This window comes from Mustela putorius, unplaced genomic scaffold, assembly GCF_011764305.1.
Source record: "Mustela putorius furo isolate JIRA1106 unplaced genomic scaffold, ASM1176430v1.1 tig00000174_pilon_pilon_pilon, whole genome shotgun sequence".
NCBI lineage: Eukaryota > Metazoa > Chordata > Mammalia > Carnivora > Mustelidae > Mustela > Mustela putorius.
Window position 1 is genome coordinate 1,163,701 of NW_025421304.1, and position 24,315 is coordinate 1,188,015.

General features: G+C 38.4%; 1 protein-coding gene across 1 annotated transcript in view; it reads right to left on the reverse strand.

The window, feature by feature from the left end:
* Positions 1-263: 263 nt before the first annotated feature.
* The window catches only part of LOC101684181, a 95,392-nt gene continuing 71,340 nt past the window's right edge, over positions 264-24,315 (reverse strand). The window contains exons 10-13 of the mRNA XM_013062795.2: positions 20,240-20,326; positions 15,858-15,984; positions 14,419-14,517; positions 264-5,758 (exon numbers count right to left, since the gene is read on the reverse strand). Of these exons, the coding sequence (XP_012918249.2) occupies positions 4,392-5,758; positions 14,419-14,517; positions 15,858-15,984; positions 20,240-20,326 (1,680 nt within the window). The 3' untranslated portion in view covers positions 264-4,391. The remainder of the gene's footprint in view (positions 5,759-14,418; positions 14,518-15,857; positions 15,985-20,239; positions 20,327-24,315) is intronic.

A 24,315-nucleotide genomic window follows, 5' to 3' on the forward strand; every position in this document is an offset into this window, starting at 1 on the left:
CATGAATAAAAAAAGCACTGTTAAGAGAAACATGACTGGCCAATAAACACATATGAAAAAGATGTTCTAGTCACTTATAATCAGGGAAATATTGAAACTAATAACAGAAGCAGGAAAATCTGGATGCTCATTTCAGGAATTAGAGGGATCCAAAATTGGTGCAATGATGGAGCAACCATCTAGCAACATGTAATGCAAAGAGTATGTAGAGACTTCTAGATATGCACCTTAGAGTCTTCAAATAAATCAGAAAATACACAAAATAATTTCAATATAGCATTTTTATTACAGTGAAAAATCATTTATGTCCTAATTACTATTTAACAGAATATTTAAGCATGTTTTATATGTACATATCAAGGACCAAACTAGAATCTTTCACATTCTATAGAAAAGCACTAGCCCTCAAGATCCAAGCAGGAAGCTTTCAGAATATGACGTGAGCTTCGAAGAAAAATGCCCTTTCCTCACCCCAATGCCAACACACTCACCATAATGTCTGAAATGATGTTCTTGAAGACATTCATTGTGGTAATGGAAGCATCTGTTCACATTCTAAAGATGGTAAGAGATACTGGGTATGAGAATTCCACAATGAAGTTATTTTGAGATACACTGTGTTAAATAAAAATCTCTTTACTGGGGCACCTGGGTGGCTCAGTGGGTTAAAGCCTCCGCCTTTGGCTCAGGTCATGGTCTCAGGGTCCTGGGATCGGCCCTGTGCTCCGCGGGGAGCCTGCTTCCCCTGCCTCTCTGCCTACTTGTGATCTCTTTTAAATAAATAAAAATCTTTATTAAAAAAAACTCTTTACTGTATCTTTTGACAAGCTGATGTGTACTTGGATTTTCCACAAGCAAATGCTTTGTTGCATTTACACATTTCCCCGAGAAATCTTTCTTTCCCCCAAATATCATCAAGGACTAGAATACCCCAAAACAAATTTGTGGAGAACATTGGGTTAAGGCCTTACACTCTGTTAAACACAGCTCTTCTGGAGATATCTGAGACTTGGGAAAGGCAAATACATGGCTCTATTAGTGAAGACTGATTTTGTAATTCTAAATATATCTTATTTAGAATTAAGATGAATGAAGCTGGTCTAGATTTTGCTTTTTAGGAGCTATCTTCACTTAGGTTTGTATCAGGATTATTTTAGCAGTGCAGAATTAACTGGTAGAATTTTGTGAAGGATTATCTATTTCTTAAAGCTTTTACCTGCATAACTATCAAACTTTTTAAGCAGGGAGTTCATATACAGACACACATTTGCTTTTTGGGTCTATTTGAGTCTATTGTCATAAAGTATTCCTACAGAAAAAAGTAACCCCCTATATTTTAGGTATTGGAATACATATAGCATATATATATATATCTATATAGATATAGATATCGATACAGATACAGTATTACATTGCAATTAAAACTTTAGATAATCTGTAGCTACATCATCTTTATCATGGTCAATGTTCTAAATGCATTATCTTTCATTTTCTTCTTCTTGATTAGATTTCCCAAAATCTAATCATTATTAGTACTGGATTAAATCTACTACTGTCTAGTCCTTAATTTCTGTTTTTAGTTGTGCTTTGCTTCTCTTTTGTAGGTTTTATTCTGTTCTGTGTCTGGTTTTTTGACATTAAGTATTCACTCTCCCTTAATACATGTATTTATGTGACAGGCCCTGTCGACTGCTATGGATAAGGTGAAGATGAAGACTAGGTCCACAAATGAAACTTCCTTACAATGCATTAAAGGGGACAAATTTCTCACAGAACAGAACTTTGATGACATCTGACAAGTTTAGATGCACACATCTCATTAACAATCATTTCTAAGCAGGCTATAAATTTCAGTTTTGATCTTAAACATTTTATTACTGAAACTTTCAAACTTGTAAACTAGAACTACTAGAACAATGAACTCCCCCAAAAAACAAAAAACCCAATACAAACCACTCTGCTTCAATAATTATCAACATTTTGCCAATCTACTTCCCAGCTCTCTTTGCCAATTCTTTTTTCTTTTCCTGGAGAATTCAAATGCAAATCTGGTGTCTTACCATTTCTTAAATATATATGTATCTCTAACACATAGAACCTCTTCTCTTTTAACCACACTGATATTATCATCCCTAACAAAATTAGTATTTCTAAATATCAACTAATACTCAAAGCACATCCACATTTTCCCCACTGTCTCCAAAATGTCTTTTTACATGTTGTTCAAATTAGGTCCAAGCAATGCCCACATGCTGAATTTAGTTGATAGATCTCTGTAGTCTCTCAATCTGTAACTGTTGCTCTTCCCCTTTTCTTTTTCATGCCACTTAGTTGAAGAAATCAGGGTCACTTGTTTTGTAGAATTTTACACATTCTGGATCTGCTTGGCTACTTCCTTTTGGTGCCATTAACTCTGTTCCTCTATCCCCCAAATTCTCATTTTTAAAGAGTTTGATTCAAAGGCTTGCTTCCTTCAGTTCACTGTTTTGGCAGTAAGGCTTCGTAGGCAGTGGTATTTCCTATTGCATTTTATCAGGATGTGGATATTATCTGATAGTCCCACTTTTATAGAGGTTAAAATTGATCAAAGGATTCAGAGATGGTCAGCTTGATAAATCCACTGTAAAGTTCTAACTATAAAATATTTCACCCAATAGTTTTAATATCCACCAAAGATAATTTTCTGGACCCATTATTCCATTAGGGAACTAGAAAACAGTAATTTTTCTGATCCTATCATTCATTCTGAATTTACTGATTTCTTAGAAATGAAACAAAACAAAAACGTTTTAATTTGAGGAGCTTTTGGTGGCCCTGAAAGTTGGTTCACATAGAAAAAGCAAAATAAATGCTTATTTTACCCCTTATCAATTTTCAGAATGAGTTGGTGCCCAAACATCTTTGATTGCTGACCAAACAGTGCAGCTGTAACCAAGTAAACTATCAAACTTCAAGTGGGGTCATGGCAAACAACTCAACTCCCACTGGTTGATGATGGGGCAATTTGAGCAACAAATCGTAACTGCCTGTAATGGAATGATCTTTCTTTTATATGATTTTTACATACAAACATACACACACAGGTGCACATATACACACAATATTAAATTTCCAACTGGTTAGTTTCTGCCATCTTTTTGATGTTTCTAATTAATCTTTAACAGTGGTCAGACAACAGGAATTCCAAAACATTTACTTTTTGGAATTTATTACGGGAAAATAATTTCATATTTTTCTGATTCTTTAATTTTTGTATGCTTAACCTCACATTCATGAAATTTGTAAGGTTTCTTTTCAGCATGAAATGACAGATGCGGCTCAAATGATGAAATCCTTGCATTCAATATAACCTCCTAGATTTTATCTGGAATAAATTATCTTTTAAGTTTAGTAAGTGCTGAGCAATGATGTGAGGTATTTCCACATTTTCTACAGTAAATTCCTTTTATATGAATTCACTAATACTAATGATAACAATTGTAGGTAATATTTACAGAAAACATGCTATGTAGCTATTTTTCCAAGCATTAACTACTTAATCCTTAAGACAATTCTATTACACAGTGTGGCAGGCTGACTCTGAAATGGTCCCTACAGCCTGGTATTCATATTCTTGTGTAATCCTCTACCTTTGAATGTGGGGTGACACAGTAACTTACTTCTAACCTGTAGAAGACAGCAAAGGTGACTAAAAGGTATTATTTTGGTGATTAGGTCACAGAAGAGTACTGCTTCTATGATGCTAGTAGACTACTACACTCTTAGCTTGCACACTTAATAAGCAGTCATGTTGAAGAAGTTGATGTGGCAAGGAACTAAGGTCAGCCTTCAACCAGCTAGAAACCAAAAGCCATGTGAGTTTGGAAATGGATTCCTTCCCCTGTTGAGCCTTCAGATGAGACCCCACCCTGGCTAAAACCTTTAGTTTAGCTTTTTGAGAGACCATGAAGCAGAGGACCCACCAAAGTTTTGCCCAGACACCTGACCCATAGAGATTGTGAGATAATGTGTATTATTTTAAGCTACTAAGTTTGTGGCAATTTATTACAGAGCAATAAATAACTAATATACATAGGTACTATTATCACCATTTTATAAGTGAGCAAAATGAGGCACAGAAGTTTAAGTACCTTGTCCAATAATACACTGGTAATAAAGGAGGGAAATGGGGATAATGATAGATAAGGCTGAAGATTTTCCTACATTCATTGTATTGTTCCCTCATACCAATTTGTTGAAGATAAACAATGTTTGGTCATAGAAGGCTTTTAAAGCAACATATTTTTTTCAGTAATATAAAATTTCTTATGCTTAGCTGAGTCATGAAGCAAATTTCTCAAAAATGATTTAGAGATCCTGTAACATAATGTACAATTGAAAGCTTTCTTGTATTAAACTCCATTATGAATTTTCTGATGTTGAGTAAGATGTGAATGTTGCCTAAAGGCCTTTTTACATTCTTTACATTTGTAGGGTTTCTCCCCAGTATGAATTCTCTGGTGTTGAGTAAGGAATGAATAAAGTCTAAAAGCCTTACCACATTCCTTACATTCATAAGGTTTCTCACCAGTATGAATACTCTGATGCTGAGTAAGTTGTGAGAGCAGTCTAAAAGGTTTCCTACATTCCTTACATTCATAAGGTTTCTCACCAGTATGAATACTCTGATGCTGGGTAAGTTGTGAGAGCAATCTAAAGGCCTTCCCACATTCTTCACATTCATAAGGTCTTTCACCAATATGAATGCTCTGATGTGAAATAAGTTGTGAGTAACTACTAAAGGTCTTCCAGCATTCCATACATTCATAGGGTTTCTCACGAGTATGGATTCTCTGATGGCGAACAAGTTGTTGCCTTAATCTAAAAGTCTTCCCACATTCCTTACATTCATAGGGTTTCTCACCAGTATGAATACTCTGATGGACCGTAAGTTGTTGGCATATTCTAAAAGCCTTTCCACATTCCTTACATTCATAAGGTTTCTCACCAAAATGAATTTTCTGATGTACTCTAAGGTCTGGACCACATACAAAGGCCTTCCCACATTCCTTACACTCATAGAGTTTCTCAGCAGTATGAAGTCTCTGATGTCGAGTAAGGTGTGTACACTGCCTGAAGGTCTTCCCACATGCCTTACATTCATAGGGTTTCTCACCAGTGTGAATTCTCTGATGTCGAGCAAGTTGCTGATGGACTCTGAAGGCCTTTCCACATTCCTTACATTCATAGGGCTTTTCACCAGTATGAAGTCTCTGATGTTGAGTAAGTTCTTGGAGCACTGTAAAAGCCTTCCCACATTCCTTACATTCATAGGGCTTCTCACCAGTATGAAGTTTGTGATGTCGAATAAGGTGTGCTCGCTGTCTAAATGCCTGCCCACATTCCTTACATTTATAAGGTTTCTCACCAGTATGAATTCTCAGGTGTTGACTAAGTGTTGAGCGACGAATAAAGGTCTTCCTACATTCCTTACATTCATATAACTTTTCTCCATTATGAACTCTCTGATATTCAGCAAGAAAATTGTGCTTTTTGTAAGTGGTCATTTTTTCAGAAGTAATTTTCACTTGCCCAAAATATCGCCCCTGTGATTCCTTTTGCTCCTCACTCTTGCCTTTGCATTCCCAATCATTTCTAAAAATGGAGTCCTGAAGATTATAGCTTTTAATTCTTTCCATTATCTCCCACTGGAATGAATATATTTCATAAATGTCCTTTTCTGGAGATAAAGTATTGGTCCTGTATCTGGACTCCAAATCTGAAAGAAAACAGAAGGCAAACACACACTATATTCCTGTGACAGAAGAAAGAAAACTTCTATAGAGAAATAAAAGGCACCTAAAATAATGTCTATTACAAGTAAATGGATTAGATATCTCTAAAATGGGCATTTCTGCTGAACCTAAAAAACCCCTTATCTTCTGCAAAATTACACACCAAAAATCTAAGAGTTTATGAAGAAAACAGGGCTGGAGAAGACCACTCAAACCTTACGCAACTTTATTGGCAGAACCTTAACAAATATAACAATTGATATTTCAAGAGTTGAGTCAAAAGGCAGTTCAGCACAGCTGAAGGCCACTTCACGGATACTAAAATTCACACACAAAAAAGTGGAAATGCTAAATTCCAGGTGCTGGGAAAAAAAAAAAAAAAAAAAAAGCCCTGAGCCAGCAAGGCTACCATTCCTAAGATAGAAACAGGGCAAAATGTAACCTGTCTCCAGCTAGAAGCCATGCAAGGTTGATGGTATCTACCTCTGGGAGACACTCTTAGATGCAGACACTTATTACTCATTTTTTTCATATAGAGGTGAAAGGGCAACCAACAATAAAGCATCAAGTTGGACACTCAGCCTTTCCTGATGAATGTTTTAAGTTTACTTCTATTCTGGCTTCATTCCAATAGGAAAATGACCTGTACTCTGTATCAAATAACTCACACATTAATATTGCTATCATTCTCTATTCCCTATCACTATTGAGCTGATTTTTATTTTTGTATTGCAGGTTATTAATTAAGGAACAAACTACTCTTACACATTTAAAAAAAAAAAGCAAAGGAGGGGCGCCTGGGTGGCTCAGTGGGTTAAAAGCCTCTGCCTTCAGCTCGGGTCATGATCCCAAGGTCTTGGGATTGAGCCCTACATCAGGCTCTCTGCTCAGCAGGGAGCCTACTTCCTCCCCTCTCTCTCTCTCTCTCTCTGCCTACTTGTGATCTCTGTCTGTCAAATAAATAAATAAAATCTTAAAAAAAAAGCAAAGGAAACACACAGAATGGAGTACAGGACTGGAGATAAGGTTGGTGATTACAGAAACATATTAGTGATGAGAATCATCTGAAAGTTTCTTAAAATTATACAGAGGTATTTTTAACCAACTGAAACATAATCTATAGGATTAAGTCCTGGGTGTGTTTTTGTTTTGTACTTATATACATTTTTCAGCAAATTATTCTGATGCTCATTAATATTTGAGTCTCTCCACTTAAATGTTTTTAATGACTTCTCTTTATAATTAGAATCAAATATAAATACCTGAATATAGATAATAAGCTGGTATCTGCTTATCAGTACCTCTCTCATTTACTCTCTCTGTTCATGCCACAAAGGCCTCTTTTCAGCTCACAAAAAACACTACCACTGTTCCCATTAAATAGGACCCTTTACAGGTTGTTCCTTCTTTGAGAAATCCTCCGCCTGCATGGCTGGCTTCCCTTCACCATTAGGTCTCAATCAAAAAATCACTTCTTCCAAAAGCCATTCCTGCTGATCCTGTTTAAAACTATGCACTTTATATTCTATCCCAGCAACTGGTTGCTCTTTTTTGTCCCAATTTTGGAATATTTATTAATTTTATCACTTGTTATTCTGTTAGTTTCTTACCCCTAAGCTTCCCTAGTGGCAGAAACAAACTCTAAAGCCCATTTACCATTAAATAACAAACCCCAAATACGCAATGGATGTTACTCATTTAATTCCCATAATTATGTCATCACTAATGAATATGTACATGTTTCTAATCTTTTTAAAATGTATTACAATAGGAGTGCCTGACTGGCTCAGTCAGTGGAGCATTCAACACTTGATCTTGGGATTCTGAATGTGAGCTCCACATTGGGAGTAGAGTTTAAGTAAAAAAAAAAAAAAAGAAGAAGTACTATAATGATTTGCTTTTCTCCTCTAGAGTTTATACTATTACTTAACAGTGATACATTTATTCAAATTTTTGTTCCTTCATACCTCTTCTAGGTGTTCCCTCCCATTCCATATCGCTAAAGCAATGTTTGTACGTCCCAGAAAACTACCTCAAATATCTTTCAATTATTCTAACATTGAAAGGTTTATGAAATCCTTAGCAAAAAGACATGGGCAGATATTGAGTATAGCAGAATGACAGCCAAATATGGAATGGTACCTGGGATCACCTGAGTGCAAAAGAGGAAAAATAAAGGCTATGTTAGATATAGGGTCAAAGATAATGATTCAGATGAGGGACATGAAAGAGAAAATCTAAATGTTGAATGAAGTAAGCAAAGATAGGGGAACAAGTGGGACAGGAGTGATAAGAAAGGTTCTTTCTATGACTACGGTACAAATGTATAAAACTGCTAAAATGACTCAAAAAATCTCATCACTGGGACGCCTGGGTGGCTCAGTTGGTTAAGCAGCTGCCTTCAGCTCAGGTCATGATCCCAGTGTCCTGGGATCGAGTCCCACATCAGGCTCCCAGCAGGGAGCCTGCTTCTCCCTCTGCCTCTGCCTGCCACTCTGTCTGCCTGTGCTCACTCTCGCTCCTCTCTCTCTGACAAATAAATAAATAAAATCTTTAAAAAAAAAAATCTCATCACTATAAAACATGAGACTTTGAAACTATTCTAAACTCGATTATGGTGGTGGTTACATAACTATGCATTTGTCAAAATTCTTAGATACTAAAAAGAATGAATTTAATGTACATAAATTATTTTTAGAATAAGCCAGACTTATAAGATATTTTGAAAATATAAACACAGAAAAAGATGTCAATTTCCACTAATTTATAAAAATAATGCACTCTTGGGGCGCCTGGGTGGCTCAGTGGGTTAAAGCTTCTGCTTTCAGCTCAGGTCATGATCCCAGGGTCCTGGAATCAAGCCCCGCATCAGCCTCTCTGCTCAGCAGGGAGCCTGCTTCCTCCTCTCTCTCTCTCTGCCTGCCTCTCTGACTACTTCGGATCTTTATCAAATAAATAAATAAAATCTTAAAAAAAAATAATGCACCCTTAGGGAATATGTTGGAAATCTCTACCATCTGCTCAATTTTGCTGACAACCTAAAACTGCTCTAAAAATTAAGTCTATTAAGAGAGGGGTCCTGGGTGGCTCATTTGGGTAAGCATCTGACTCTAGGTTTCAACTCAGGTCATGATCTCAGGGTTGTGAGATCAAGCCCTGCATCAGACTCCACACTGGGTGCAGAGCTTGCTTAAGATTCTTCTCTCTCGGGGCGCCTCGGTGGCTCAGTGGGTTAAAGCCTCTGCCTTCGGCTCGGGTCATGATCCCAGGGTCCTGGAATCGAGCCCCACATCGGGCTCTCTGTTCAGCAGGGAGCCTGCTTCACCCCCATCTCTACTTGCCTCCGCCTACTTGTGATCTCTCTCTCTGTCAAATAAATAAATAAAATCTTAAAAAAAAAAAAAAAAAAAGATTCTTCTCTCGCTCTCCCTCACCCCTCCAATCTCTCTCTCTCTCAAAAAAAAAGCAATATATATATCCAAATAGAAATCTCATAATTGAAAAACAGTTAAAATTAAGAATTTTTAAAAAAGATTTTATTTATTTATTTGACGGAGATCACAAGTAGGCGGAGAAGCAGGCAGAGAGAGAGAGGGGAAAGCAGGCTCCCTGCTGATCAGAGAGCCAGGACCCTGGGATCATGACCTGAGCTGAAGGCAGAGGCTTTAACCCACTGAGCCACCCAGGCACCCCTAAAATTAAGAATTTAACAGATATATATATATATTTTAAAGATTTTATTTATTTATTTGACAGATAGAGATCACAAGTAGGCAAAGAGGCAGTCAGAGAGAGAGAGAGGAGGAAGCAGGCTCCCTGCCGAGCAGAGAGCCCCATGTGGGACTCGATCCCAGGACCCTGAGATCATGACCTGAGCCGAAGGCAGCGGCTTAACCCACTGAGCCACCCAGGCGCCCTTAACAGATATTTTTAACAGCAGATTAGACTTAGCAGAAAAGATCAGTGAACTAGGAAATGGGTTTATAGCAGCCGGACTGGAACAAAATAGAGTAAGAAAAAAAGAAAAAACAAAAAACAGAGAACATAAAGGACACATGCAACAATTTAAAAAGGTCTAACATATGTATGACCTGAGTCCCAGAAAGAGAGAGGAGCAAAAATGGGAAACAATACTTGAATATATAACAACCAAGAATTTTTCAAAACTCCCAAGATACGAAGCCTAATTTAATTCCTTAAAATAGCAAACAGAATACATACACCACAATATAAAACTAGATACACCACAGTAAATCTCTGAAAACCAAATAAAAAAGAAAATTCTAAAGGAGTCATAAAGGAAAAAAAAATACCTCCAAAACAATACCTCCAAAGGAACTACAGTATGACCAAAAACCTGCTGCTAAATGGAAATACAGAAGCCAAAAGACAAGATATTTGCTAAGAGGAAAATAACTGTCAATCCAGAATTCTATCCAACAAAAACAAAGACAAAATTCTGTAACCTTTAAAAATATTTTCAAACAAACCTGAGAGAATTCATTGCCAAGAGACACAATAAAATAAATATTTAAGGAAGTTCTTCATGTACAGAGAAAATGATTCCAGAGAGAAGCATGGCAGTGCAGAAAAAAAATGAGGAGCACCGTAAGAGGTAAACATGTAGGTAAAATCTAAATAAGTATTGGGGTGGCTGGGTGGCTCAGTCGGTTAAGCGCCTGCCTTCAGCTCAGGTCATGATCTGGGTCCTGGGATCAAGCCCCGTGTTGGGCTCCCTGCTCAGTGGAGAGCCTGCTTCTCCCTCTCCCTCTGCTGTTCCCCCTGCTTGTGCTCTCTCTGTCAAATAAATAAGAAAGATCTTTAAAAATACATAAATAAAATATTATTAATATCTTCACAGTATTGGGAAAGATACGAAAGGGATTAATTTAAGGTGCAATGTAGTAAGAATCCATGTTTTAATTTCTAGGACAACTCTGAGAAGAAAACTAAAAGTATATATAACTAACATATTCAAGAGGCAAAAGCTAAAATCAAAATATTTTAAAAAATAAAATCAAATTAAAATATTTGATTAATTCAGCAAAGGCAGGAGAGGAAAAAAAGGAAGAAAGAATATGTTGAACCACCAGAAAAAATTAGGACGGTACTAGATTTGCACCTCAATAAGTAAGAAAATTACTTAAATGTAGATGGATAAAATAACATCAATAAAAGACAAAGATGCTTCTTACCCATATCGGGGGAAGGAAGCTGTGTGAGGAGTCCTGTCTAGGTAAAGAGGACATCCCCCACAGGAGGGCAGCCTCAGGCTGATTGTTGAAATACAAGCAAGGTGAGAAGTATCTGGACAGAGGAGCAGACCAACATGTACTGTGCAGACCACCATGAATCTAATTCTACCTCCCACCACCGCCATTCCAATCAAAACCACTATTATCTCCAACCAGGACAAAAGAAATAACCTCCTGACTGATATTCCTTCTTCCCATCTTGCCCCTATTGTTTCTTTTTTATTTTGAAAAAACTGTAGATTCCTATGAGGTTGCAGAGAAATATACAGAAAAGTCTGATGCAACCTTCATCCAGTCTCTCTCGATGTTAACATTTTACCATAACCATAGTATAATACTCAAACCAAGCAATTCTCCTAGTTTTCCTCTAAAAGACAGAGCTTTCATTTTTTGGGAAGTTTATTTATTTATTTTTTTTTAAGATTTTTTTTTTTTTTTATCAGAGAGAGAGGGAGAGAGAGCGAGCACAGGCAGACAGAGTGGCAGGCAGAGGCTGAGGGAGAAGCAGGCTCCCCGCTGAGCAAGGAGCCCGATGTGGGACTCGATCCCAGGACGCTGGGATCATGACCTGAGCCGAAGGCAGCTGCTCAACCAACTGAGCCACCCAGGCGTCCCGGGAAGTTTATTTTTTAATTATTTTTAGTAATCTCTATACCCTACAACCCCAAGATCAAGAGTTGCATGCTCCTCTAACTGAACCAGTCAGGCCTCCCTAGCTTTCATGTTTTTTATATAAAATTTATATTGAGTTAAAATTTTTTTTTCATATTTAGCTTTTATATTTCGCTTTTTATATTTTTTAGTTTTTATATTTAGGTCTAAAATATATTTTTTAAAAATTTTTTTAAATTTTATTTTTTTAAAGATTTCATTTATTTATTTGACAGACAGAGACCACAAGTAGGCTGAGAGGCAGGCAGAGAAAGAGAGGAGGAAGCAGGCTTCCCGCTAAGCAGAGAGCCTGATGTGGGGCTTGATCCCAGGACCCTGGGATCACAACCTGAGCCGAAGGCAGAGGCTTTAACCCACTAAGCCACCCAGGTGCCCCAGGTCTAAAATATATCTTAAATTAATTTGGGGATGAGGCAGGGGTCAAGATTTTATTCCCCAGTTATGCCAGCACTATTTGTGGAAAAAACTTTCCTTTCCCCATTGGAATGTTTTGGTACCTTTGTAAAAAAATAAATGATCATTTAAGTGTGAGTTCCACCTGGAAGGTCTTTGTTCTGTTGTTGATCCTTATCCAATATTCAATGTCTTGACTACTGTAGTTTTATTTATTTAATATTTATTAATATGAGAGAAAGATAATGTGAGCAGGGGGCAGAGGAAGAGAATCTCAAGTAGACTTCCCACCTAGTCTGGAGCCTGATGCAGGGCTCACTCTCGTGATCCTTAGATCATGACCTGAGCTAAAACCAAGAGTTGGACACTCAGCATACTGAGCCATCCAGGTGCCCTTTGATTACTATAGTTTTATTTCTTTATTTATTTTTTAAAAGATTTTATTTACTTGACAGTGTGAGAGCACAAGCAGGGGGAGATGCAGGCAGAGGGAGAAGGAGAAGCAGGCTCCCCGCAGAGCAGGGAGCCCCATTCGGGGCTCAATTCAAGGACCTGGGATTATGACCAGAGCCGAAGGCAGTCACTTAACCAACTGAGCCACCTGGCGCCCTGATTACTGTAGATTTTGTAATGAATCTTGAAGTATCTTCAAGTCATGTAGTCTAAGTCCTATAATATAGTCTTCCTTTTCCAAGATTACTTTAGAAATGCTAAGTCCATCATTTTTCCATATAAATTTTTGGAATCAGCTTCTTAAAACTATAAAATTGACATTTTAACAATACGAAGTCTTCCCATCCCCAAAACAGTCTCCATTTATTTAGGTCTTTAATTTCTCTTAGCAATGTTCCATGAATTTTAGTGTAGAGGTCCTACATGTTTTGTTAAATTTATTCCTTAATATTTTTTTTGACACTAATGTAAACTGACTTAATTTGCTTTCAAATTTCTTAATTGACTTAATTTATTTTACTTTAAATTCCTTATTTTTTTCACATCTAGTATATAAAAACACAATTGATTTTTATATAGTAACTTTGTATCCTATGATCTTACTATGCTCTTCCTTTATTACTTGGAGTAGTTGCTGTTTTGATTCCTTAGGATTTTCTATGTACACAATCATGCCATCTCCAAACAGTTTAACTTCTTTCTTTTTGATTTTATGTCTCTTATTTTTCTTGCCATATTGCAATGCTAGGACCTTCAATTCAATGTTAAATAGATATGGGAAAAGTGGGCACTCTTGCATTATTCCCAATCTTAAGGGGGAAATTGTTCAATCGAGTATGATGAAGTTTATAATGTAGTATTTTTTTTAGCAGTATTTTTTGAGGAAGTTCCCTTGAACTTCCAGTTTCCTGAAAATTTTTATTATGAATGGATGTTGAATTTAGTCATAAGCTATTTCTACACATATGGACACAATCACATAGTTTCTCGCATTCTTGTTAATACTGTGAAAGATATGGATTAATTTTTTTTCACACTAATTAATTTTTGAATGTTAAACCAAGCTTGCATTCCCGGGATAAACCCTACTTATCATCATTTTACATATGTTAGATTTAATTTACTAATATTTTCTTAAGGATTTTATATCTATGTTCATGAAGGATGAGTGTATCATTTTTTTCCCCCCTTTGGTGATTCACCAGGACATAGTATGCAAGTTACACTATTCTTGGAAAATGAGTTGGGAAGCTGTTCTTTCCTTTTATGAAGGAATTTATGTACCACTGTTATTTCTTCTGTAAACATTTAATAGAATTTGCTGGTGAAGCCATTTGAACCTGGTGTTTTCTTAATGGAAAGATTTCTGATAACTGGGGCGCCTGGGTGGCTCAGTGGGTCAAAGCCTCTGCCTTCGGCTCTCATTATTCTTTTAATGGCTATAAGGTGTGATAACCCAGTTACTCTTTCATTCCTAGTATTAGCAATTGTCTTTTTTTTTCCTTGATGAATCAAGCTAGGTGTTCATCAACTTTGATCTTTTTCAGAAATCAACTTTTGGCTTTATTAATTTTCTCTAATTTTCTTATCTTGTTGATTTCAGTTCTTATGTTTATTATCAACTTTTTTTCTCCTACAGAGAACAGCTCCTCTCTCTGAAGTAGGCGAAAAATATGAATACTGAGAAAACCAGAGAGCTATAATCAAGGTGAACATGAAGTTCCTTTGGTGGCCAGATTTAAAAGATTTTAATTTGCTGCCCGGGTCTCATCCCTTTCCTCCAAAGGCCATGGGCTTTGAGGAGAGATTTCCAACATGTCAAGGCTAACAAGCTTGGCTGATTTTCCCCATCTTGCTCAGCCCTCACTCACCAGAGCAGTGTCTTCTGGTCCCTTCCCTTACAACCATCCAGGGTTCCTTCCCTTCATCCAGTAAAGTAATCACATCTGGTTTAGAAATGGAAGGTTCTGCTTAAAAGATAATGTGACATGAAATTTTAAGTGCAAAAGCCAGTCCAAATTTGGTTAAGTTCATAATTAACTACAGATCAAAATGGTACTTTATAAAGCCTAAGAGCAAATAAATGCAAGGGAGTTGAAGAGCACTCATATTAGGGTAACTTCAGGAGCACAAGGAACAGATGGTTAAGAACAGGCCTTAATATAATTTAAACTCATACAAGCTCCATTGAGAGGCAGTCTTGTGTAGTGGTTGGGAACACAGTCTGGATCCAGACTGCCTGAGTTTAAATCCTACCTTTGTTGCTGTGTTACCTCAGCCAATTATTAACCTCTTATCCCTAAGTTTTCTCATCTGAAATGAGGATAACCATAGTATATTTCTTCCAGAGTTGTGAGAATTAATTAGTAACACACAATGCTCAGAATTGTACAAATATATGTACAAAAAATAGAATATATGAAGCTATATGTATTTACATATAAATATATATATACATACATATACACACCTATATGTGTGTTAGCTATTTTTATTGTTATCCATTTGCTGACAAGATAGTGTCTTAACTGAGACATCTTCTGATCCTTTCTAGGATTATTTACTCAATGTTAAATGCAAAGTTCTTAGATTTTAAATTACAACCACAAAGCAGGAAAAATTAAATATGGTTGTTATAGGAAACAGAATGTGTTTGCTTGAGTTTTAAATGAACTTTGTGGGATCCATTTCATACTTTGTAAGTTCTATAGGCTCCCCTGATTTTTAGAGACACTCAAAGCCCCTGTGTTTAGGTACTTTCCTTGCAGGTGGATTAGAATGGAGTGTTAAGTATTTGCATCAATTCTGGGCTCAAATATAAGGTAAAATCTGGTTTCTTGGACAATGCCTTTGGTGGCAGAATTCAAGCCAGAATTGAAGCCCAGTCCTTGGATAGCAGTGAAACAAGTAAATTACAGAGCCTGAAGAAAATGTGAAGGACAGGGGCGCCTGGGTGGCTACGGGGTTAAACCTCTGCCTTTGGCTCAGATCATGGTCTCAGGGTCCTGGGATCGAGCCCCACATCGGGCTCTCTGCTTGGCGGGGAGCCTGCATCCCCCCTCTCTCTGACTACTTGTGATCTCTCTCTGTCAAATGAATAAAATCTTAAAAAAAAATTGCTTTAAAAAAAATGTGAAGGACAGAGCTAGATGAAAGTGATGACGTATTAAATGGAGGAGCCTTTTTCCAACCTAATGAAGCTAAAACCATTACTTTGGAACAGAGAGAAAAAATTTATCTAGTTTTTCAAAACATAGTCCTGAAGTTGACAGCAGAGAAAGCCAACATAGTTTGGGATAAATAGCCTTACCTAGTGAGATGAAATTGCTGTAATTCTCCCACATCACATCCCTATATAAGTCCCTCTGAGCTGAGTCCAGGAATTCCCATTCTTCCTGTGAGAAGTCTATGGCCACGTCCCTGAATGTCACTGAACCCTGAAAAAATAAGACTCATGTATTACCTGTGAAAATAAATGAAATATTTTTTAAATGAAAAGGATCAAGGACTGCAATGCAGAGAAGGGTTCACATAACAGGCAAATGAGGTAGGGCTTATGTATCAGGGGCAGTAAGAAAATTAGTATCATTGAAGGAGAGTTCTACATGTCTTGAATAGTCCTATGGCTACAGATAAGATTAATTTTTTACCCAGAAGTATCTGGAAATGAATAAAATAACCAAAAAGTCCAAATTAAATGAAACACTACACACAAGCCTCCTACAAGCTCTGCTTCTCTACCACAAATTCATGGGAAATGTCTTCTACCTTCTTTTCCCTTAAATGATCGTGAAAAAATATTGATAAGAACTTCTCTCGGGATGCCTGGGTGGCTCGGTTGGTTGAGCAGCTGCCTTCGGCTCAGGTCATGATCCCAGCGTCCTGGGATCGAGTCCCACATCGGGCTCCTTGCTCTACGGGGAGCCTGCTTCTCCCTCTGACTCTGCCTACCACTCTGTCTGCCTGTGCTTGCTTTCGCTCGCTCTCTCTCTGACAAATAAATAAATAAAATCTTTAAAAAAAAAAAAAAGAACTTCTCCCAAATGTACTACAACAGCTCTTCTAAGATAACAGATTCAAGCTCATCATAAAGTCATATTTTCTTACAAACATTTCCTCTATAAGGACCATTTTTTTAGCCAAATTTATAGAAATTCCTACATGAATATTTTAGATGCAGTCTTTTTTCTTTTCCTATTTAGATATTTTAATTCAGTTCAATTTCAAACATCTTCCTCAGCTCTCACAGTGTACATTATCTATTACTTGTGCAACTTAGTCTTTATCATCCATTATCCCTCATTGAACACTCTTCCTCATTCCTGAGTTAGAGGATACTCAACCATGATGATGTCACTTTGGACCAGTGGTTTTCAACAATGAGTGCTTTTACTCTGCAGAAGACATCTGGCCATGTCTGGAGACAATTTGGTTGTCACCACCTGGGGGGAGGAGGTGTGGGTGTTACAGGCATCTAATTTGTAAAGGTCAGGGACACTGTTAGATATACTGCAATGCAGAAGACAAGTCCCCACAATAAAAGATTCTCTGGCTCAAAATATTAATAGTTCCAAGGTTGAGACACCTTGCTGTAAACCCGTACATCTTATAAAATTACACAGTGCACTTTGCTCCTGGTACTATTCTCTCAGGGTTTGCTGGAGATGATTCTCAATCTCTCTCTTTGCAGTGCTGTTCTGATTACCTCCTAATCAGCCAACTGGTGAGGGACAGATCCCTTGGCCTAAACAGTATGAGGTGGCTCAATTCCTGACACTGGACAGATGAGATTGACAGCATTATTAGACATGTATACTCACAGCCCAGGGGAGGAGAACACCACACGTCATGCAGGGCCACACAGGGGTTGCACTCAGGGATGGAGTGAACAAGCAGGGTCTGTGGGAGGCAGGCTTTGTAGTAAAAAGAGGATAAGGTGGCCCTAATTCCCTCAGGAGGATGTGACTGGTTTGTTTGAATAATTTTGTGGTCCAGCAAGGAGGTGAAACCCTTTAGAGTGAGGACCAGGAGGGGTTTAGGTCATCTTCCTGATAGGAAAGCTATTTAGGTGGGAGTCTTTTTGCTGGATGGGGAGCACATCTCGCAAGAACAGGGGAACTCATGATTAGGCCTTTGGAGCCCTGATAAAGATATCAAATAAGCATATGAAATTTTAGGCCTTACAATATAAGACCCCAATTACATTCCTACCCAATCAACCCAGTCCTAAAAGCCTTTCACATGTACCCTAAAATTTCAACACATACAAAGACTGAGCCAACACTAAATCTCATCTTATGTACGGGAAAACTCATCTGTGAAGAAGTCTGGAGTTTTCCCTTCTAGTAGTCAAACAGGACCAAATTCTTTCTTCAATCACACCACAGATCTTCAAGGAAAGTTTTCAAACCAAGGATCTCTCACTTAATATCAATAACCCATTCCTGAATATCAGACATTCTAAGACTACATTATTAAACTGTTACCTATTTTCCCATCATTTTAAAGCAAAGAATTCCACGGCATTATACATCAATTCCAAGCTTCCAAATAGCCTAACGGCTCCCTCCAGCACAGAACCACAGTTCACATGGGTTAGTTATTGCAAACATATCTTTAGCTTTAGAATTTTCATTGTCTCTTTTACCGAATTCATGTTCCTCACTTGCTTTGTGTCTTTCCCCACAATTTCTTCAATACTTCTGCAACTTTTTAGAGACTTATTTTGTACTACACAAGAGCTATACGTTAAGTGCACTATGAAAATGCATTTCAGCAAGAACATAACACTCAGTTATGACTCACACTCAGTATGAAGCTGATACCCCCATTCTCACCAGCAGCACCAGATACACACATCCTCTTTAATGATATTTGCATGCATCTCAAAACACCTATAGATGGTTCTGACGGTCTAGGAATTATATGTGAAATATAAGGAGACTCTCCTGCAATTAATCTTTTGTTAAGGTTGTATTGAACTATACAATTTCACATATATATAAGTTCTAAAAATAGGCAAAATTCATTTATAATGTTAGAAGTCAGGATAGTGGGAGCTGCCTGGGTGGCTCAGTTTGTTAAGCAGCTGCCTTCAGCGCAAGTCATGATCCTGGGGTACTGGGTTCCAGCCCTGCATTGGACCTCCTTGCTCAGCAGGGAGTCGGCCTCTTCCTCCTTCCCTACCCCTGCTCATGAGGTCTCGCTCTCTCAAATAAATGAAATCTTAAACAAACAAACAAAAAGAAGTCAGGATAGTGGTTATATCTGGGCTGGGTGGGCAGGGAGTGATTGAAAAGGGGGCATCTTAGGTACTAGCAATATTCTTTTCTTGACCTGAGTACTGACAGCACAGATATGCTCAATTCATGAAAATTCATTCAGCTACACACTTAGGACTTGTGTACTTTTCTCTATGTGTGTTACATGTCAATAAAAAACTCAAAAACGTTGAAAAGATGTCAAATTGTGTACTGGAGACACAAATATTTCCTACATAAAACCAGACTAAAAATCGCTGTGTTCAGGGGCGCCTGGGTGGCTCAGTGGGTTAAAGCCTCTGCTTTCGGCTCAGGTAATGATCCCAGGGTCCTGGGATCGAGCCCCACATTGGGCTCTCTGCTTAGCAGGGAGCCTGCTTCCTCCTCTCTCTCTGCCTGCCTCTCTGCCTACTTGTGATCTCTGTCTGTCAAATAAATAAATAAATAAATAAACAAACAAACAAACAAAAAGACTCTGCCTTCAGCTCAGGTCATGATTCCTTGGTCCTGGGATTGAGCCCTGCATCAGGCTCTCCACTCAGCGGGAAGCCTGCTTCTCTTCCTCTCTCTTTGCCTACCTCCTCTTCCTACTTGTGATCTCTTTCCGTCAAATAAATAAATAAAATCTTAAAAAAAGGGGCGCCTGTGTGGCTCAGTGGGTTAAGCTGCTGCCTTCGGCTCAGGTCATGATCTCGGGGTCCTGGGATCAAGTCCCGCATCGGGCTCTCTGCTCAGCAGGGAGCCTGCTTCCCTTTCTCTCTCTGCCTGCCTCTCTATCTACCTGTGATCTCTCTCTGTCAAATAAATAAATAACATCTTAAAAAAAAAAATCACAAAAATAAAAATCTTAAAAAATAAAAATCACTGTGTTCAGAGAAACATACTCTCTCTGAAATTTAAATATTAAAATCAAAAGCTGTTCTTTTTTTTTTTTTTTTTAAAGATTTTATTTATTTATTTGACAGAGAGAGATCACAAGTAGATGGAGAGGCAGGCAGAGAGAGAGGGAAGCAGGCTGCCTGCTGAGCAGAGAGCCTGATGCGGGACTCGATCCCAGGACCCTGAGATCATGACCTGAGCCGAAGGCAGTGGTTAACCCACTGAGCCACCCAGGTGCCCTCAAAAGCTGTTCTATTGGAAAATGTTAGCAAGGGGACATTCTGCAGAAAATGCCTGCATTTTTCTCAAGGCATTTCACTTTCGCTCCCCCATGGCTCTTGACAGAAGACTTTGGAGCTAGGAGGCGGTCCACATTAGTGGAGAAGAGGGAAGGGCACCTAGAAAGGACACTGGGCTATTTGTCCCCAACCCTCATAGGACTTAGAGTTACTAAAGCAAGTTCCTGGGCAGAGTTCAAGTTAAGGGAATGAGTATGTACACATAACCTAGAGATCAACAACATTTCAAAAAGGAGAAAAGAACATCAACTTACATGGGCCATGGTTTCAAAATGTAAGAACTGGTCAGTCCTTTTCAAGATTTCTCTGTTGGGGAACTGCAAAGCCCTGATAAGCCAGATCTGAAAGAAAAAAAGAGACCATAAAACCAAATGTAACTCAGAGATCCCAAAATGACTTAAGTTAATGAGTTTTTTTTCTTTTGCCTTCCTACTTCTTAACTATTCTCCACCACTATACCCACTACCCTGATCCCACACTCATAAAAACTAGGAGATGTCTGAAGAAATCCAAGCTTTGAGAAAATCCAGCTGAATGAAAGCCTGAATACTTCGGAGAAGGATTCCCCATCTGGCAATATATATCTGGTCCTGATGACGGACTCCTCCTTCCTCCAGTACAACTTTTCAGGGCTGAGAAAGGGCCATACCACCTATATACCGTCTCTTGAGCCCCCAGGATCCTGCCTGAACTTCCTAAATACGAAGCCTGAAAACCATATAGACTGAGCCTGGCAGCTGCTGCCACTGGCCTTTCTCCACCCCAAACAACTCATTACTCTGTTTCCCAATCAGGACCTCTCGTACCAGAACATCCTTTGCACCTCTCTGCTCTCATTCCATGACCACCACAGCTAGTCAAACATTCATGGAGAACTGTTACATGATGGGTGCTTTACGTACATCACCCCGTAACCCTCAGCATTGCTCTGCTATGTATTTCTTGTCATTTCTCAATGGATCAGGAAACCAATGCTCAGGGGTGAAATCATTTGCCCAAATTCACAGTTATGAAGTGGCAAAGCTTTGTTCTGAGTTCACATTTCTCTAACTATAAAGTCATCTTGCAACTTTGGTTTTTGTCTCTGAAGACTAGATTTCTTTCTTTCTTTTTTTTTTTTTTTAAAGATTTCATTTATTTGACAGAGAGAGAGAGATCACAAGTAGGTAGAGAGGCAGGCAGAGAGAGAGGGGGAAGCAGGCTCCCCGCTGAGCAGAGAGCCTGATGCGGGGCTCTATCCCAGGACCCTGGAATCATGACCTGAGCCGAAGGCAGAGGTTTTAACCCACTGAGCCACCCAGGTGCCCCTGAAGACTAGATTTCTGCTTCACTGAGAGGAACCTGAACAAGGGCAAATCACTTAAAAGAAAAAAAGAAAAAAAAAGTATCTTTCAAAAGATACTAAGTCTCACTACTAATTAAGGAGATGTGTATAAACCACATACAAAAATTATACTTTTACAGTGACAGGACTGGGAGGTCTAAAAGACTGATGATGTCCCAGACCAGTAAGGTCATGAAGAAATGGACACAGTGTTGATCCAAATTTATAACTATGTGAAGCAGCATTTAAACATTATAACCCGGGACGCCTGGGTGGCTCAGTGGGTTAAGCCGCTGCCTTCGGCTCAGGTCATGATCCCAGGGTCCTGGGATCGAGTCCCACATCGGGCTTCTTGCTCAGCAGGGAGCCTGCCTCTCTCTCTGCCTCTGCCTGCCACTCTGCCTGCTTGTGTGATTTCGCTCTCTCTCTTTCTGACAAATAAATAAATAAAATCTTTAAAAAAAAATAATAAACATTATAACCCTATAAACCCTAAGAACCAGTTCCCAGAACTCCACTTCTAAGACAAAAGGAACTATTTGCACATGTATATAAAGATATCTGCAGAGGTATGCAGATAGGTATGGTTTACAGTGAATAAAGGCTGAAAAGAATCTAATCTAGGAAATGGTTAAATAGTATTGCATCTATACCGCTGAAAACCAGGCACATATTAAAAAGTGATGAGGTAAAATAAAAAAGTGATGACATTGCCCTAATTTTGATAAAATGGGTAAAGCCACTGTGTTTAAAAAAAAAAAAAAAAAACCCATGGGGTGCCTGGGTGGCTCAGTTGGTTAAGCGTCAGACTCTTGATCTTAGCTCGGGTCTTGATCTCAGGGTCATAAGTTTGAGCCCCTAGTTGGGCTCCACTTAAAAAATAAATGAAAATATAAATAAATAAATAAATCCCAACACGTGTGGCATTAAATTCTTGTAACAGAAAAAAAAAATCACATGTACACCTAGAAGGATTAGTTAAAATGTTTACAGGAATAGCCAGGAACACTCACCACCATATTTTTTTTTTAAAAGATTTTATTTATTTATTTGACAGAGAGAGATGGAGAGGCAGGCAGAGAGAGAGAGAGAGGGAAGCAGGCTCCCTGCTGAGCAGAGAGCCCGATGTGGGACTCGATCCCAGGACCCTGAGATCACGACCTGAGCCGAAGGCAGCGGCTTAACCCACTGAGCCACCCAGGCACCCCACTCACCACCATATTAAACACAGTGTGAACCTGACATACACAAATACTCCAAATAAGGCAAAAATTTCCCCATTTCAAGGTTTTAAGTCTTCTGTTGAACTAAGAAAAAAGCCCAGGATACTCTAAGAACAGCTGTTGTTTTTCCTGGGTGACCTTTCTTTCTTTCTTCCTTCTTTCTTTCTTTTTTTTTTTTTTTAAGATTTTGTATTTTGGGGGCACCTGGGTGGCTCAGTGGGTTAAAGCCTCTGCCTTCGGCTCAGGTCATTATCCCACAGTCCTGGGATCAAGCCCCGAATCAGGCTTCTTGCTCAGCAGGGAGCAGGCCCACCCCCCTCTCCCGCCTACTTGTGATCTCTGTCTGTCAAATAAATAAAATCTTAAAAAAAAAAAAAAAGATTTTATATATTTATTTGACATAGAGCAAAAGCATAAGCAGGGGGAGCAGCAGGGGAGCAGCAGGCAGAGGGAGAGGGAGAAGCAGGCTCCCTGCTGAGTGGAGAGCCTTGACTCAGGGCTCAATCCCACCACCTTGGGACCTGAGCCTAGAGCAGACACTTAACTGACAGAGCTCCCCCATTTGCCTCGAGGGACTTTTCTTTTTCTTTTTTATTTACTTCACCTTCTAATTCAAGAACCAAGCTGGAGTTTATCTAGAAATGAATGATAAAAAATCCTTGTCTGATGCCTTTTAAGTAACAACAGCAGTCTCATGGCTGCTTCCTTTCACATTTTACTGAGAAATAAATTTATTTTATTTCTGAGCTGATGCTTTAGGCTAAGATGCCTATGAAGCTTCCAGTTGGATCTGTTGGATCTCTTTGTTTTACTAATCTCACTTTGCATAAAATATCATTCAAATAAAAACTGTGAGACATTGTTAACGATACTGGAATTAAAATAAAATTTTTAAAAAACACACCCAAACAGAAAACCTATGAGACATAAATCTTACTGTATTAAATCCATTACCTCCAGACCCCATAGCTTCAGTATAATATGGACGTAACTTGATAGTACTTGCTGTCATCAGATTAATATCTCTTCCTTCCATTATAATAGGTTACTGAGTAAGTCAGGAGGAATTTTTTTTAAAGTATTCATAATGATGAGACTTGGCATACTGTTATAATTAATTACTGATACAGGCTTTTGTGTACCACTTTCAGGATACAAATCTTAGCTCTGACAGTTATTAACTATGATTCTGGACATGGCACTTAACTTTCCAGCCTTAGTCACCTCCCATAAAAAAATGGGTGATATAGATTCTAACTCAAAAGGCTGTTATGAGGATTAAATAAGACCTCACATAAAATAAAGCACTTAAAATAGCAAATAAACAGTAAATAAAAGTCAGTTATATCACTGAAAATGAAGACTACTACATACATTTTCCATAAAAATCTTGAGCTTCTCAGCGCTGCTCTTATAATGCTAGCTAATAAATTTCAAACTTCACATTGATAAGCAACTCCTCCTGATTAACAACAATTTACAAAAGGGGGTTCAAGGATGGATGAAGCCAAAGTGGGAAAACACAATTTTTGGACCTGGGTGATGAGAAAAAAGATGGAATTACAACATAATAGTAACAATTAGGGGCGCCTGGGTGGCTCAGTGGGTTAAGCCGCTGCCTTCGGCTCAGGTCATGATCTCAGGGTCCTGGGATCGAGTCCCGCATCGGGCTCTCTGCTCAGCGGAGAGCCTGCTTCCTCCTCTCTCTCTCTCTGCCCGCCTCTCTGCCTACTTGTGATCTCTGTCTGTCAAATAAATAAATAAAATCTTTAAAAAAAAAAAA